The sequence below is a fragment of the Nothoprocta perdicaria genome, unplaced genomic scaffold (genome assembly GCF_003342845.1).
Source record: "Nothoprocta perdicaria isolate Ctin4 unplaced genomic scaffold, notPer1 scaffold_13, whole genome shotgun sequence".
Classification (NCBI taxonomy): Eukaryota; Metazoa; Chordata; class Aves; order Tinamiformes; family Tinamidae; genus Nothoprocta; species Nothoprocta perdicaria.
Window position 1 is genome coordinate 3,389,379 of NW_020454427.1, and position 15,716 is coordinate 3,405,094.

Below are 15,716 nucleotides of genomic sequence, written 5' to 3' on the forward strand. Positions count from 1 at the left end.
GGCGCAGGTAGGAGCGGAGCGGAGCGGGGCCGGGCAGGGGCGCGCGGGGGGCCCCCCTCGCGGCGCCCCAAGCCAGGGAGGCCGGGGCAGCGGATGGGAAAGGGGGGTAAAATAAAAACCCGCCGTGGAGCGGGTGTTTTGCTGCAAATCGAGGCGATCCCCCCCAAAACGCGGCGGCTGGCGCGCCCCGAGGCGCGGCCGCCTCGCCCTCACCTCGGGGGGACGAGGTGCGAGTTATTTTCTTCCCCCGTGGCCCGTGGACGTGCGCGGGGCCGTGCCTTGCAGCCGCGGCCGCCCCTCGCGCAGCCGCGGGCTCGCGTTGCGCGCCGCGCCGGGGAACGGAGGCGCCGGGAGATGCGCCCGGAATTCCTAACGGGAGCAGTAAGTTTCTCCATGGCTTTCGGGCTGAAAAGGAAGTTCTCTCGCTGCGTGTGAGGGCAATCTTGACAGCGATCCTCAAGCAAGCCCAAGTCATGGCACTTAATCGCTTTTCCCTTTGCCTGAGAAAATTTCTGATACCCGAGTATTGCGTTTGTAGCTCCAGGTAGTGCTGTGGGTGACGGCTGTTTAATGGATGTTTGCAAAGGGATTCCCAGCGGGCTCGGCATCCCGCCCGGGGAGACAGGTCACCCCCTGCCTCCCTCTGCTTTGCAGCAGCATTCCGGCCGCGGCGGCGCCGTGCCCGGGTGAATTCCCTGCGGATTCGCTGCCTCAGGTGAAGCTCCTGCCTGGAGTTTGTGACCGTGCATGTGAAACTCGAGAAAGGCATTGGAAAAACATGCAGCCGTCTCGGCACGAGCCTTTGGATAGACCCTCCCAGGTATCCCAGATCCTCTAATGTCCCTTAATGGAGCCCTGGATTGGGTTTAATATTTGTGATTTATGTTCAGTGTAGTGCCTGTCAGTGCTTATTCCAGTTGTATGTGCTATTTATAGAGCATCTCTTTGAACCGGGGCATTTCTATTTACTGATTTCTTTCTCGTGCTCTGCTCTTGTAATGGGCCGTATACTGAGCTATTTCCGTGGCGCTGTTGTTGTTTAACTTAAGGCAATGGGAATTTTGGAGACATCAGGCAGATGTAGGTAACTGCAGCTGTGCATTTGAATAGGCAATAGCCTATGCCAGGAGATTGTCAAAGGGCTAAAGCATTCCAGAAATCCATATAAATGAATTTAGGGGGCAGAAATGTCAAATGTCAATCAAACTCAGTTTGTATTGGTTACAAAGCCAATTCATCCCTGTGTTAAGGGACAGGTGGTGAATATCCCCCATGCAAACATACAGGTTCTGCCACCCGTTCTGCCCTGCTGAAGTGGAATATTGCGGAGTGGCGCAAACTGCCTAAGCTCTATCCTGCAAAACGTTGTATGTGCTTTTCTGCCTTTAGGCATTAGTAATAGGCTACCCAGAGACTGTAAGTTTATTAACAGAGTGCGGTGTTAAATATATATCCCTGTCTTGGTGGTACCAGGACATACGTAGGCTTGTTTAGAAGCAATAGATACGCAGTATTCCTGTGTGAAAGGAAACTATGGCATTGAGGTCTCCGTGGCTCTTTAACTGGTGAAGATTAAAGACAAGTATATTGAAAAAATACTTCTGACTTTTAAATAAAGATTATGAAGTGATTTTTTTTATCATTTTCAAAAGCAGAGATTAACTTCTCTTTAAATCTTTAGAAGTTCTTAACAGTAGAGGCTCCAACCCTTCAAAATATGTACATATGTATTGGCATAAAGACAGAATATCAGCATTATTTGCCTCTGAAATCTCAGGAGATAGAAGCTCTAACTGATGAAAAATAAAATAACTCTCCATGTCATAGACAGGCTTTATGTAATTGACTAAAATACATTTGACACATCATCTTGATTTTTTTTTTCCCTCAAACAAGGTCCAACTCTGTTGGAGCAGAGCCACCGTGTATTTTTGGTTTGTCTTTTGCTTTTGAAAAATCTTTCCCTTTGAATAAAGCTTTCATTCAGATCTACATGTAATCAATTTAGGAGAATGAAGTCTTTGTGAAGCAAAGCTCTTTTTAAGAGAATATTTCTATTTAAATACTTCTCTATTATAGAATATGTATTTTATAGTAACATAGTTTATTTTTTTTTAGTTAAATTATTTCTATATCTATATAGAAATGTTTCTAAATTTTCTCCAGACATTACATACATAATCAAATATTTTCTTGTTGGAGCAATTGAGCAGTGTGGATATGAATTTTCAGCTCCCTCATGGATGAGCACTGCTTTTACTTTCATTTGAYTTGCATCAGTCAAATTTTTGAGTGCTGTTGAATAACAAAAATGTGATTCTATCTCATTCCTCTCATTCCAACAGCAATATACTCAGGCCAGCTTAATGCCTAAGCCAGCTTAATGCCTAGGCCAGCTTAATGCCTAAAACGATGTCTTCTGCAAGTCTAACTCTACCTTTGGTTCTGTATTTGGACATACTGAACACAGATGGGAATATTTKAAGACAGGAAATGTTACGTTCCATTAAAATAAATGATAATCAAGGGTATTTTGTAAAAGACATCAAAAAGATCCACTTAGTAGCTCTGTAGTTGCTTCTAAAGTTTTAGGAGCAAACTGAAAAATTCTCTGATATTTTCATGGTTAGTAAAGGTCAAAGGACAAAACATTATGACTAATGTGATATAATTTATTAGGATGAAAAAATGCACAAGTAATACCTAAACAGAGTTTTGGAGTTTAATGGTAATTGTGAAAGACCTATGAAAGAATAGAAAAAAGCTTTTATTTTGTTTTGCGATAAAACAACAACATAGAGCTTTTGCACATGATAGCAAGAGATAAATGACATGGGAATTATATGGCAAGAAAAAAATAGCTTTATCATTAAGAAAGAATAATAGTACATCAGACACCAAATGTATATTCAAATTGATCGTGTAACACTTTATATTTAATCCTGGTATTCAAGTTAACCATTACCAGTCTTAATTTGAGGTACTATTTGGTAGTGTGTTGCTTGTCTTTTGGTCACTAACAAAGAGATTAACTTTTTCATTCAGCAGAAGTATCTTCAAGTAATTGAATGTCTTAAATGAAGTTGTWAATTGTTTTAATTTGGAAGGCTTTGTGTATAGCATGAAGTACAATTTAAATCCCTACAGTGATGAGCACTATGGGCAGGAATAATGGAGAATTAGACTGCGTAAATTAAAACTGATTGTTCTGGACATAGTGCTATAAATGCAAACACACAGTGTGGGAAAGTGGAAGGATTTTAGAAAGCAATAATTCCAGGAGAATCAYAGGATGATGGGAGGGAATAAGCTATTTTTGTATTTGATATGGAAGAATTGAAGGTATATAGAGAGGATACAGGGAATAGCAGCAGTACTTTAGAAGACCACCTAGATGAATTCATCAGGAAGGATGAAAAGGACCAAGTATTTATTGCTTGGTTGACTGCTGGTGAAAAGTGAGAGAAGACAAGATAACTGTTTATACATGTCCAAGAGAGAAAGTGAAGGGCAAGTACATTGGAAGCAATTTGGAATAACTTAGGAGTAGGTGTAGCGTGGTCTGGGGGTTGAGCTATCATGCAAGGCTCTTAGGAAACAGATAAACCTGCAGTAAATAAGAATTATTTTGCCACTTTGGCTGCAAAAGCAACCCCTTGTGTAAATGGGTAGTAAACATAGCAAAACATGCTTTCATGGAAACATATCTATTCATTTAGTTTTTCTATAGAAGTTCACTGAAATCCAAAAAAAAAAAAAAAAAAAGAAGAAGACTGATACTTGCAGATATCAAGGATCATAACCATGCAGAATCACAAGGCTACATATATGTCGGGGCGTCATCTCCTCCCCTAAAAGCACCATTTATGTCAGTGCTTTTCTTGACAAATGCTTGACTACCCAGAAGAGTCCGAAGATCCCGCTGAAGGAGACTGCATGACCCACCTACTCTGCAAACCTTTCAGAAACTTTTCTGTCCTTATCTTTATTTTTAAAAATAACTCATCTCTTTCATCCTTGCTATAGTCTAAGCCCTTTGCTTTTCTTCTGACCTCCATTGTGGAGAACAGATGATTATTTCAACCACTCTGATGTCTGCTGGGAAAATCACACAGCTAGGAACAGAGAGTCCAGAAGATTCCTGCAGAACATTGCAGATAACTTCTTGATGCAGGTGGTCCATGAGCTAACAAGGGGAAGGGTGCTGCTAGACCCGATACTAACAAACAGAGATGATTTACTTGGAAATGTGAGGATTGGGGGAAGTCTTGGCTGCAGTGACCATGAAATGCTGGAATTCATGATCCCTCGTGGAGGAAGCTGAGCGAGAAGTAGGATTGCAATGCTGGACTTCCAGAGAGCCAACTTCRGCCTCTTCAGTGAGTTCCTTGGAGGAACCCCCTGGGTCAGGGTCCTAGAAGGAAAGGGCATCTGGGAGAGCTGACTGATATTCAAACACCWCTTTCTTCAAGCTCAGGTCAGTGCATTCCTAGAAGAACGAAGTCGAGCAAGGGGGGGCAGGAGACCTGCCTGGGTGGACAAGGAGCTGTTGAGTAAACACAAWGAGAAAAAGAGAACATACATCATGTAGAAGAAGGGCCAGGCCACGTGGGAGGAATATAGGCACGTTGTCAAAGAATGCAGTGATGCAATGAGGAAGGCCAAGGCCTGCCTGGAATTAGAGTTAGCAAGAGGTGTCAGGGACAACAGGAAGGGCTTCTRTAAATACATCAGCAGCAAAAGGAAGACTAGGGAAAATGTTAGTCTGCTACTGAATGGGGAGAGTGCCTTGGTGACGGAGGATGCAGAGAAGGCAGTTACTAAATGCCTTCTTTGCTTCTGTCTTTACTGCTAAGAAAAGCATGCTCCCCATGAACTACACAACCTGAGCACAAGAGACATAACCAGGAGAGAGGAAGACTTYCCACTGCTCGAGGAGGACTGGGTTAGGAATTATTTAGACAATCTGGTCACCCACAAATCTATGGGCCCAGATGGGATGCACCCAAGAGTGCTCAGGGAACTGGCAGAGGTTATTGCTCAGCCGCTCTTCATTATCTTTGAGAGGTCCTGGAGARCAGGGGAGGTGCCGGAGGACTGGAAGAAGCCAACGTCACTGCAGTCTTCAAAAAGGGCAAGAGGGAGGAGCTGGGYAATTACAGGACGGACAGTCTCACCTCCGTCCYTGGAAAGGTGATGGAGCAGCTCATCCTAGAGAGCATCTCTAGGTATGTCAAGGAGAAGGAGATGATTGGGAGTAGTCAGCATGGATTCACCAAGGGGAAGTCATGTTTGACAAACCTAACAGACTTGTAGAATGGGATGACTGGCTGAATGGACGATGGGAAAGCCATAGATGTTGTCTACCTTGACTTCAGCAAGGATTTTGACACTGTCTCCCATAACATCCTCATAAGAAAGCTCTGGAAGTGTGGACTGGACAAGGGCACGGTGAGATGGATTGAGAACTGGCTGGATGTCAGAGCTCAGAGGGTGGTGATAAATGAGGCCGAGTCCAGTTGGAGGCCTGTGGCCAGTGGTGTCCCCCAGGGGTCAGTGCTGGGCCCAGTGCTGTTCGATTTGTTCATCAATGACCTGGACGAGGGCACGGAGTGCACCCTGAGCAAGTTTGTGGACGACACCAAGCTGGGTGGAGTGGCCGACACTCCAGAGGGCTGTGCTGCCATCCAGAGGGACCTGGACAGGCTCCAGAGTTAGACAGCGTTAGACAGCGTTAGTTAGACAGAGTTAGACCTCATGAGGTTCAATAAGGACAAGTACAGGGTCCTGCACCTGAGGAGGAATAACCCCAGGCACCAGTAGAGATTAGGGGTTGTCGTGCTGGAAAGCAGCTCCAGCAAGAGGGATCTGGAAGTCCTAGTTGACATCAAGTTAACCATGAGTGAGCAGTGTGCCCTCGTGGCCAAGAAGGCCAATGGGATCCTGGCCTGCATCAGGAGGAGTGTTGCCAGCAGGTCAAGGGAGGGRATCTTGCCCTTCTCCTCAGCTCTGGTGAGGCCGCACCTGGAGTACTGGGGACAGTTCTGGGCTCMCCAGTATAAGAGGGATGTGGAGCTCCTAGAGAGGGTCCAGCGGAGAGCCTACAAAGATGATTAAGGAACTGGAGCATCTCTCATATGAGGAAAGACTAAGTGAGCTGGGCCTGTTTAGTCTGGAGAAGAGAAGGTTGAGAGGGGATCTGATCTATATGTCTAAGTACCTGAGAGGAGAATGTAGGGAGGAAGGGGCCAAYCGCTTCTTGGTGGTGGCCAGTGATAGGAAAAGAGGCAGTGGGTACAAGTTGAAACACAGGGTGTTCCATCTGCATGTGAAGAAAAACTTCTTTTCTGTGAGGGTACCAGAGACCTGGCACAGGCTGCCCAGAAATGTTGTGGAGTCTCTTTCTCTGGAGGTCTCCCAAACCCGCCTGGATGTGACCAGGTGCCACGTGCTCTGGGTGTCCCAGACCTCTGGGAGTTTGGACTGGATGCTCTCTAGAGGTCCCTTCCAACCTCACCCATTCTGTGATTTCCTTCGCAAAAAAAACTCTTTTGTTATGAGAAGAAGATTTTGTGTGCTCCCTGGATTCCTCTGACTAAGCATTTGGAAGATGCTATCTTTCCTCTTAGAGATTTACCTCTAAAACTATTCTTGCTCCCATCAGTAATTCTTCCAGTGGTTCCCATCCTTCTTGTTTGAAATTGGACATAACACTCAAACTGATTCTGCAGCAATGCTGAATGTAGTAAAGGGACTATTTTGCATCTGACCTATTTCTTCAGTCTGGTTTTGGTCTTTTGCAAYGGTAGATTAGATCTGTGAAATGCTACAATGCTCAGATGCAGTTCTATAGAACTGCTCCCAGGCAGCCCATCCTGCCTCCCTCTCCCTTCGCTGGTGGATTAATCTTGTCTAAATGAAACCCTCTACTTTTGTGTTTCCCAATCTCTCACAACAGAATTCTGATCTCATCAATTCTAATCGAATGAATTCTAATCCCATCATCCAGCAGGTTTGAACCCTTGTCTGTCTGGTCCATTTGCAAATGCAGAGCTACTTTTTAGTCCGTCATGCAGAGGAATCACTGAGCAGTACCCCAGGCTGGTAGCTGTGCAGATTTGCTTCGAGTGTCTTTCCAGGGGATAATAAATTGTAGATATCTATGCACTAAGTGTTAACTTTCAAACAGTACCAGTTTATACTGCTATTTCATCTAGACTAAGTGTCTCTAAGTTTAGGAGAACATCATGAGACTAGAAACTGAACACTGAATTTACTCACAAAACTCCAAATTATTCTTTTCCCCTTCTAAATTAAGTTCTTATCTTTATGTCACTGGTGTCAGTAGTGTTAACTGCCTTGTTTCACTTCTTCACTTCACTTCTTCACTTTAATAGTGAAGAAGAAGAAAAGATAACAATCACTTTGGTTTTCTCGAAATCACTTATTATTCAATTTTTCTTCCCACTGAGGAGTGGACCAAGCCTGTCTTGACCCTCTTTTCTGTTCTCTGTACAAAATGTTTCTTGTTACTCTTTATCTTCATTATAGATTCTTACGTGTTTTCTCCTTCCGTGTCTTAGCTTGTTCATGTTGTTATATGGATAGTTAACTTGCATTTGTTTTCACATTTTGTATGATACAAATGATTTTGCTTTTCTTTCCTTCTACACAGAATACTAGACTAATAAACTCTTATTTTGTGATCTTTACTAAAGTTGCCTTCTACCTCCACATTCAACATTCCCTCACAATTTTGGTCAAATCTGGGAAAAAAAAAAAAAAAAAAAAAAAAAGATCCTTGCTAGAAATAGTTGAATGATGCACTATTTATGCCCATCTTTGAAGGAATCTAGAGGTTTGACAAGGTCTTGACAGATACCAGTAGACAAAATTGTGTGTTCCAACCATTCTCAATTCTGTCTGCAGTGCCAGAAGGTTCGAGTATTCCAGAAGCTGATTTAACACCTGCACTGAGGTGTGAAATGTCACTGATCCACTCTTGGCCCTAAGCAGATTTAAGACTTGTTTTTGAACTTCCTTCATGTATAATTTTGTCACAACACAAAAAAAAGTTCATGTCCCACTTTGCAGACCATGTTTTAGAACATCTCTGATAGGAAGAACAGCAGAAACCTCCACACTCCAGACTTCTGTGTATGTCTTTCAGTTAAAAAGTCATATCCAAACCCTTGTCGGTCACTATAATCATTTGTCAGACAAAGAGTAAATTTAAAATGCATCTTCTAAACTGATCCTTATAACTGTTATTCCAAGCGTGTTACCTGTGCCTCTGTTGCCTTGGATTCAGTCTTCCTGTGTAGGTCAAACCCAGCTTTCCTCAGATCCTGCCTGCCTTAGCTGTAATGATGCTGCTAAGTGCTTGGTTCATACAGTCCAAGCAGTGGGAGGGTTGCCATAAGCAATATACCTCATGAAGAAATAAATCGAGCCCCCCCAGGGTGCCAGTGTTCCTTTGTATTACCATTAGTGATGTTTTTCTAGACTGTGAACAGTTTAGATCAGGATCTGTGTCTAAAAAAATAGTATATAATAAATAGTAAATAAATAAATGCGSCTGGGATTGCTGTTGGCAAGAGGCAGGGTGCTCAGCCTGGCTTCAGAGCGGATTGTGTCCTGCCTAGAGGGTCTGGAGATGCCCAGCAGTGCCTGTCTGGCCATGGTGACTCCTAATTGTGGGGACCCTCTTTGCCAGGAGCTCTGCTGCCCCTTTCACGAGATAGTGAGGATGAACAGGCATGTGAAGCACTGTGCAGCATCGGCACATGCTGCAGGGTTTTCTTCAACAGCAAAGGGACTGTGCTGGCATGTTTTCACCCTAGTTAAAAGCTACCTGTGTACAGAATGGAGTTTTGGGCTTAGTGAAATAAATCCGTTTATAGAGCAGCCTTTGGGCTATGTATGCTGTAACCCCCAGTGCAGAGCAGCAAGTGAAACACCACCTGATTGACTGATCCAAGAATAGGATGTGCAGTGAATAGTATTAGGTTTTGCCTGGACTGGAAAGTCAAGCTATCAAGAAATAAATGTGATGTTGAATGGCTGTCATTTTGACATTTCATACATTTCGTACATTTTCATTTAGGCCATGATATTGAAGAACAAATTCAGTGCTTTCAATCTTTCTTGAGAACAAGGTTCTCTCCTCTTTCAGTAAGTAAGCATATAATGACAGCAACCTTATTTCAATTAATGACRTTTTTCCTGAATACTAGTTTCACAGTGAGCACTTCCAAAGGCTCATTCTGTTAAGCGTGGCTCAGCTCTGGCTCTCATGCCCTCAGCAACATCCCAAGTTTTGCTGAAGGAGGGATCTGGAACAAGGGCTTCAGTTCGGACATACTGTTCAGAGCTCCCCTTGCTCTGCTTTCAGGCTATGCATTTTCATGACATTATTACAGTTCATGCGTGGGTGAAATTAATTACCATAGTCATTAGCCTTATGTAAGCAAATCATATCCCACTGTATCCTTTTGCTAACCTTTGATTGCAGCTAGTTTAACCATTCACTGAAGGATTACTGTTATTTTGTTTCATTATGCTTTTTTTACTAATAAAGCTGCTTTAAATAATGATTCATATCTAAAAACAATTTAGTATGTCATCATGCTCCTATTTATTGATTTTTTAATGCAATGGGAAAGCTCAATCAGTCAGAACTGACCTTCTTATTTTGATTTATAAATATAGCTTTAAGGATAAGCAAAGTTATAGAAAACTTGTAGTACTGCTGCTGAGATCTGCAATGAGGTTTTGCAGTTGCRGAAGAGTTTAATTTTTGTATGTATTTGCTTAGCAACTGAGACTGTGATTTATATATATTTATATATATATGTATATATGTATATACATATAAATATATATATATGTATATATAAAAGGCCGTATACTTGCAGATTTACCATGGCTATTTATGTTTAAGTGACAAGAAAAGGTCAATCTTAAACAAGGTGGAAATAAGATAAAAGTATTGCTTACTGTGTAAGACAAAAGAGTCATTTCTCCCTGTTTTGTAGACAAGGGGAGATAATCCTGGTGGGCCATGCCACATTTTACCTAGCTATTAATACCAGTTGCAGCTGATCTTGCTGTTGCGGGAGAGCAGGGTATTGAGTGACTTAGACCTGGCCCTTGTGGTTTATACTGGTTTATACTGTTCAGTTTCAGTTAATGAGATTGTTGCATCCATGGCTGGAGGGAGAGCAAGGCTCCAGATTTTGCATGTGTAACCAAGATGAACACAAGAAAAGCACTTCTTCAATGTGAGGGTGATTGAAGCAGTTGCCCAAAGAGGTTGTGGAGTCTTCGTCCTCGGAGACACTCAAGACCCTATTAGACTCAGTCCTGAGCAACCTGGTCTTGGAGGCCCTGCTTGTGAGGTGGAGTTGGACCAGATGATCTGCATTCGTCCCTTACAGCCTCAGCTCTTCTGTGATGAAATTCCTTGAGTKTGAGGTGGATAAGGAGACCTACAAGAGCTTCAGATAGATTGAAAGGAGATGTGGAAAGGTTTGGGTGGGATGTGGTGGTGGCAGAGATTTGGAGCTGAGCACAACTTCCTGCCCATCAGTGTTAGGGAGCTCTTCAGGTCAGAGTGGCAACTGTCTCTTTTCTTCTCTAAGGTATTTAAAGAAACTAGCCAAAATTATAAGTCAGACTCTTCAAAAATAGCGCGAAGATTGGCCCAAGAGCAAGTAAATGCTAATGCAATCTTTTAAAAACATTGCAACTGAGATTAGTAATTTTTCATTGTTGGCATTTCAAGGTCACATTGTAAAATGCATCTGTTTTACTTCAGCAGCGATAGGATAAGCCCAAGCAGCATCACTTTCTTTAAAGCAGTATCCTTGAAAAGTTAAATTTTCTAAAGGGTTTCAAAATGTTAATAGGAAAAGAAGAAATTGGATTCCCTTGGACTCAGGAAACTTTTAGTGAGATATGTAGCTATAACATACATGAAAATATATTCTTTAACTCCAGAAAAACTGTATTTTTTCTTTTTTTAATAGCAAAAAAAACCAGCAGTGTAATCAACAGCAATGGAAATTGTAATGGAACTGTGAATGAAATAATATTTTAGTAGACTACAATTTCTAAATGTTATATGTAGAGATAGAGGTTGTATTTCTAATCTAGAGATTATAACCAAATCTTGAAAATCTTAATTTAAAATTAAATGTATCTAAAATAATTATCTCTAATGTAGTGCCCTATGTGAAAGTCCCTAGGATGAGTGTAGCAGTAGATTAAATACCAGTCCAAATGAGCCAGAAAGTTGAAAGCAAAAACTTAATGGTCTTGTATATCAGTAGGAAACTAAGCTAAATTTCAGTCTTCATAGGAATTTAATGAAACTATTTTAGGGAAATGTCATATAATATTGTATCAATGGAAAAACATCCTGCTGTGTTCCAAGTCTAGCCCAAGGATTTATTTTGTGTGTTTATTTAAAATGTCCAAATTAATCTTTAATTCAGCCATCTAATCCTGAAACTGGATTTCCCATAGMATTTAGGGTTCAGTGTGAATGACTAAAACATTCTTCCATGCAGTTTTTGTTTTGTTTTGTTTTTTTCTTTTTTAGAATTACAAAGTTTGAACAAAGAGCTTCAAGAAGAAAGACAGAAACACTTGGAAACACAGAACAATATATTAACCAATTCTGAAATACAAACTAGAGCAACTAGAGCATGCTGGTTGACCAAAGAAGATAAATGATTCTTAGTCTTTGGAATCTGTRTTTATAAATAGATGCTTTCTGAGCAATAGAATAGCAAAATGCAGTAGGTTTTGAGGCAGAGAAATAAAAAAAAGATAGCTGCAGACATGAAACACCCAATCATTTTTTGAGAGGTTGAATAAGGAAAAAAAGAATGCATTTTACTGTAATGAGTTCTGAGGAAAGCTCTGATTGAGTAAGCCTTGATGCAGGTGATACCATTTCATGTCCACGTTTCAGTTCTATTGACTTGTGTTGTTGAGTCCGTTTGTTGGAGTTTTCCACTCCTACAAGTGACACCGAAGATGTGTCTACCAGGAACTTACTCTTCTCTTCCTGAATTCGACTGCCTGGTTGTTGATATATCAGCAGCACTACTAGTTAAAGTGGAGAAAATGCATTGTGCAAGAAAATTATGGATCAGGCCAGAAAAGAAAAAAGTAAGGATTTTGAAGAAGAGCCTTTAAATACTTGAAGACAGATATTACCAGATCCTGCAGTCAGAATAGGTTTGATCATTGTGGCAGTTTGACTTGGCCTCCTACATAACTGACTACATAACAACTGATGAAATGGATGAAGTCGTGGACCTTATGGTTATGAAAACTGATATGCACTTAGAACATATGAATATTTTCTTTGCAGACATAGGGATTTTCTAAATTTAAAAGGTTATGGGGCATCTGTAGAATGGATGCTTTAAAGCATTCACATTATTATTATACATGCTATTTTTTATTTAAATCATTTATCATAATAACTTATTTCAATAGTAAAAAGGAAAAATAATCACTGTGAGTCCAGAGAAATATTTTAGTTGAAAAACAAATAAAATATATACAAAAATATAGAAATAAAAAAAAAGAAGAACTTGCTGTGTGTTAAAAGTTTTTGCTTTTAACCTTTTCAAATGCAGCCAAATAAATCTCTTTTGCAATTTCACCTTGATAATACATTACTTTCCTCATGACAGAAGTTTGGGAGCAGGCTTTAATTTCTGCTGAGTACTTGGACAGTTAATCAATTCTTTTTTAATAATGGGAAGGAAAAAAAATCCCAAATAAACAGGCAGGTTTGAATTAGTTTGAAGAATGCCCTAACACTTGGAAATGTATTTTTTTCAGCCTCCGTCAGCTATTAAGGCCAGACCTGACTGATCCTTAGATAAGAAGAAAACTTAAGGAAGGTTTAAGATTCTGTATAAAGGGTTTCAGGCTCTGTTTTACAATAGAGGTAATACTAGAAGTATGTATGTAGAAGATGCTACTTTTGAAATGAAACACTAAATTAAAGTGCTATGCTAAGAAGTTAAATTGATAGAGTAGTTGTAGGGAAATCACAATTTTTGTTGAAATATTGCATTGTTGAAGCTTCAAACCAGCTCACTGCTTTTAGAGGTTAGATAAATCACTATTTATACATCATTGAGGGACTTTGGTTTTAGAGTTCAGGCTATACTTCAAATGAAATGATTATGTTCTTAGCACACCTGAATTTCACCTGAAATGTCTGCTCTTCTTGTTTTTAATCATTCCTTGGTTTTGCTGGGTACTCTCTGCTTTATAGAAGCGCTGCTTTGGACTGTATTGGTAAATTTACCAGCAAATGTGCACAGTGTTGAATGGGCCATCTGGTTATATGAATCTCATCAGGCATGGTGTTATGTGGATTTTTTTTCTTGACTTGAATGAAATAAAATCAGACCCTTTGTTTAAAAGCATATTATAACTATGATGTTTGTTAAACGAGTCCAGTGATTTTTATAAACATTAGCTTACAGGGTCGCGAATTATWAAATTCTGTGAAATGGCAAATCTACCCTGCAACAATTCATGTTTTACTGTGCATAACAGTTCTTCATTATGTTTCCAGGATGGAACATGAGGCTACCCAGCTAGAAAAGCAGCATGTGCACAGTGTATACAAAAACACAGCCGCCTACTTCAGCGAGCTGCAGAGCAAAGCGTGGCCTCGTGTCCGGCAGTTTCTGCTGGAGCAGCAGCCTGGCAGCCTCGTGGCAGACATAGGTAAACTGTCCCTTTCCTCCCGCCAAAGCATTCTCCAGAAACATTAYTAGATTATATGTTAATCCTGTGTATCCTCCAGAGCAATGGTTTTAAAACTTTAAAAATAATCTTTGAGAAATTGTTTAAAAAATGTTTGTAAACCTGCATTAGATGCCATATAGTGCATATTTCCTTGCTTTGATAGCGTGTCAGGTAGCTGATAAATACAGTTTTTCAATTTTTAATTTACTTTGATTGAGGTAAGCCTTCGTCTGCTAGGATCCCCAGCCTGGACCTAGTGGTCTGTGGTTCCCTTGTAAACTTTCTTAAAGCCAGTGTTAAGAGATTAAATATGTAATTCTTCATTTTGTTAATTTGTTCTAAAACTCCTCCCAGCCAGGCTTTAACTTGAAAGAAATCTGATGTATTCACAGCTTTACAAAAATAAAGTGAGAATTTCCCTATAATTCTGAATACGAACACCAAAAATATGTGTTTTTTTTTTGATGTTTTGGGTTCTTTTTTTTCTTTCTTTCTTTTTTTTTTTCCTTTTTTTGCTATCTAATATTAAAAAGTTTTTGTTTGCAAGCTTTACATGAAACTTGATAATGGCAGTAATTTTGCCTAATTACCTTGTTATTGCTCCTATGTCAGAATAAAAGACAAAAGCACAGGCATGCTTAATAACATGATGACAGAATTCACCGTCCTCTTGATTCACTTCATTCTTAATCACAGAGTGGACCCCACACCCTCTGTGATTTAAAACAAAACAGAACAAAATGCAAAAAGTTGTGAATAAAGCAGTTGAAATGTCTAAATTAGTGTACACCTAACTCATCTTATACTGATTTTGAAGCTCACGCTTTCCTACTGATGTGTAGAGCCTCATACTTAGTTGCATACCATCCTTCAACTGCATTAATAAGATGAATCTTTTCCATCTGTATCAAGTATTACTTCAAAGAATGAGGCTTGCTGTCTTTCTGCTTCAGCAACTTGCTCTCTTTTTGCTGCTCAAGTGTAGAGCTGCTTCGCAGCGGTGCCTCTGCTGGCTCTGTAGATAATGGTGCACATTAACATCAGTGAGAGCAGCAGCTCTGCAAGAAGCAGTGATGTTTYCAAAGATAACTCCAGGCCTTCAAATTGAATTTTCAATACTGCAGTGGTTCTCTTGGCCAAGCCGCTACCCTGTTGCTTGGTTGTCAACTTTTAGAAATTATTCTTCACTGCTGACCCATAACAGCAGGGAATATTTTCTAATCTAATCCTGGAAAGTGCCCATTATGCATGTGGTATTGAAGAACGCTCTGAAATATCTCAGTTTAGTATAACATGGTCCTTTAGGAGGCACACGTTTAGATGGAAGCCATTCTRGAAGCTTCATTACATTCGTGTGCGTGTTATGCAATGTGTATAATGCAGTGAAACAGGGAGGAGGAGAATGTGCCTGCAATATGGGAGGAGTGAACCGCAGTTATCCCCCAGTCTGTGTCTGAAATTACAGTTCAGCTCTCTGGCCTGCGTCAGTCACAGTAGTCGTTCAGGTTTTCTTGGAGAGAAATCTACTTTGCAGTCACAGTTCCTCTGCTTTGCAGTCACAGAGCTCTACCTGGCTGTGGATCTTGGTAGAATTGTTACCAGGACGTGAGGTTCAGCCAGTGCTCTACATAGTAGAGGATGTGGTCTCTGCCCTGCACTTAGCAGAGGTTGTATGGGGAAAGAGATCTACAGTTTCAAACAGTCCAAATGAATCCTTTGGGAGTTAGGCAGGTAGAAGCAAACCCATGTTTTGTTTTCTACAATATTCTAGGATTAGGAAAGATAACCTTATCTCTCCCAATATCTTACCTGCTTTGGAAGGGATAGGAAGTGTCTGCGCCAAATGATTTCTGTTCTAGTGAAGAGGATTCTTTTCTCCTCTCCTCTCCTCTCCTCTCCTCTCCTCTCCTCTCCTCTCCTCTCCTCTC

General features: G+C 40.8%; 1 protein-coding gene across 1 annotated transcript in view; it reads left to right on the forward strand.

Annotated features, from left to right (window-relative positions):
- The first annotated feature begins 778 nt into the window (after nt 1-778).
- The window catches only part of TRMT9B (tRNA methyltransferase 9B (putative)), an 18,083-nt gene continuing 3,145 nt past the window's right edge, over nt 779-15,716 (forward strand). Inside the window, exons 1-2 of the mRNA XM_026033637.1 lie at nt 779-820; nt 13,613-13,767. Coding sequence (XP_025889422.1) covers nt 13,614-13,767 — 154 coding nt within the window. The 5' untranslated portion in view covers nt 779-820; nt 13,613. The remainder of the gene's footprint in view (nt 821-13,612; nt 13,768-15,716) is intronic.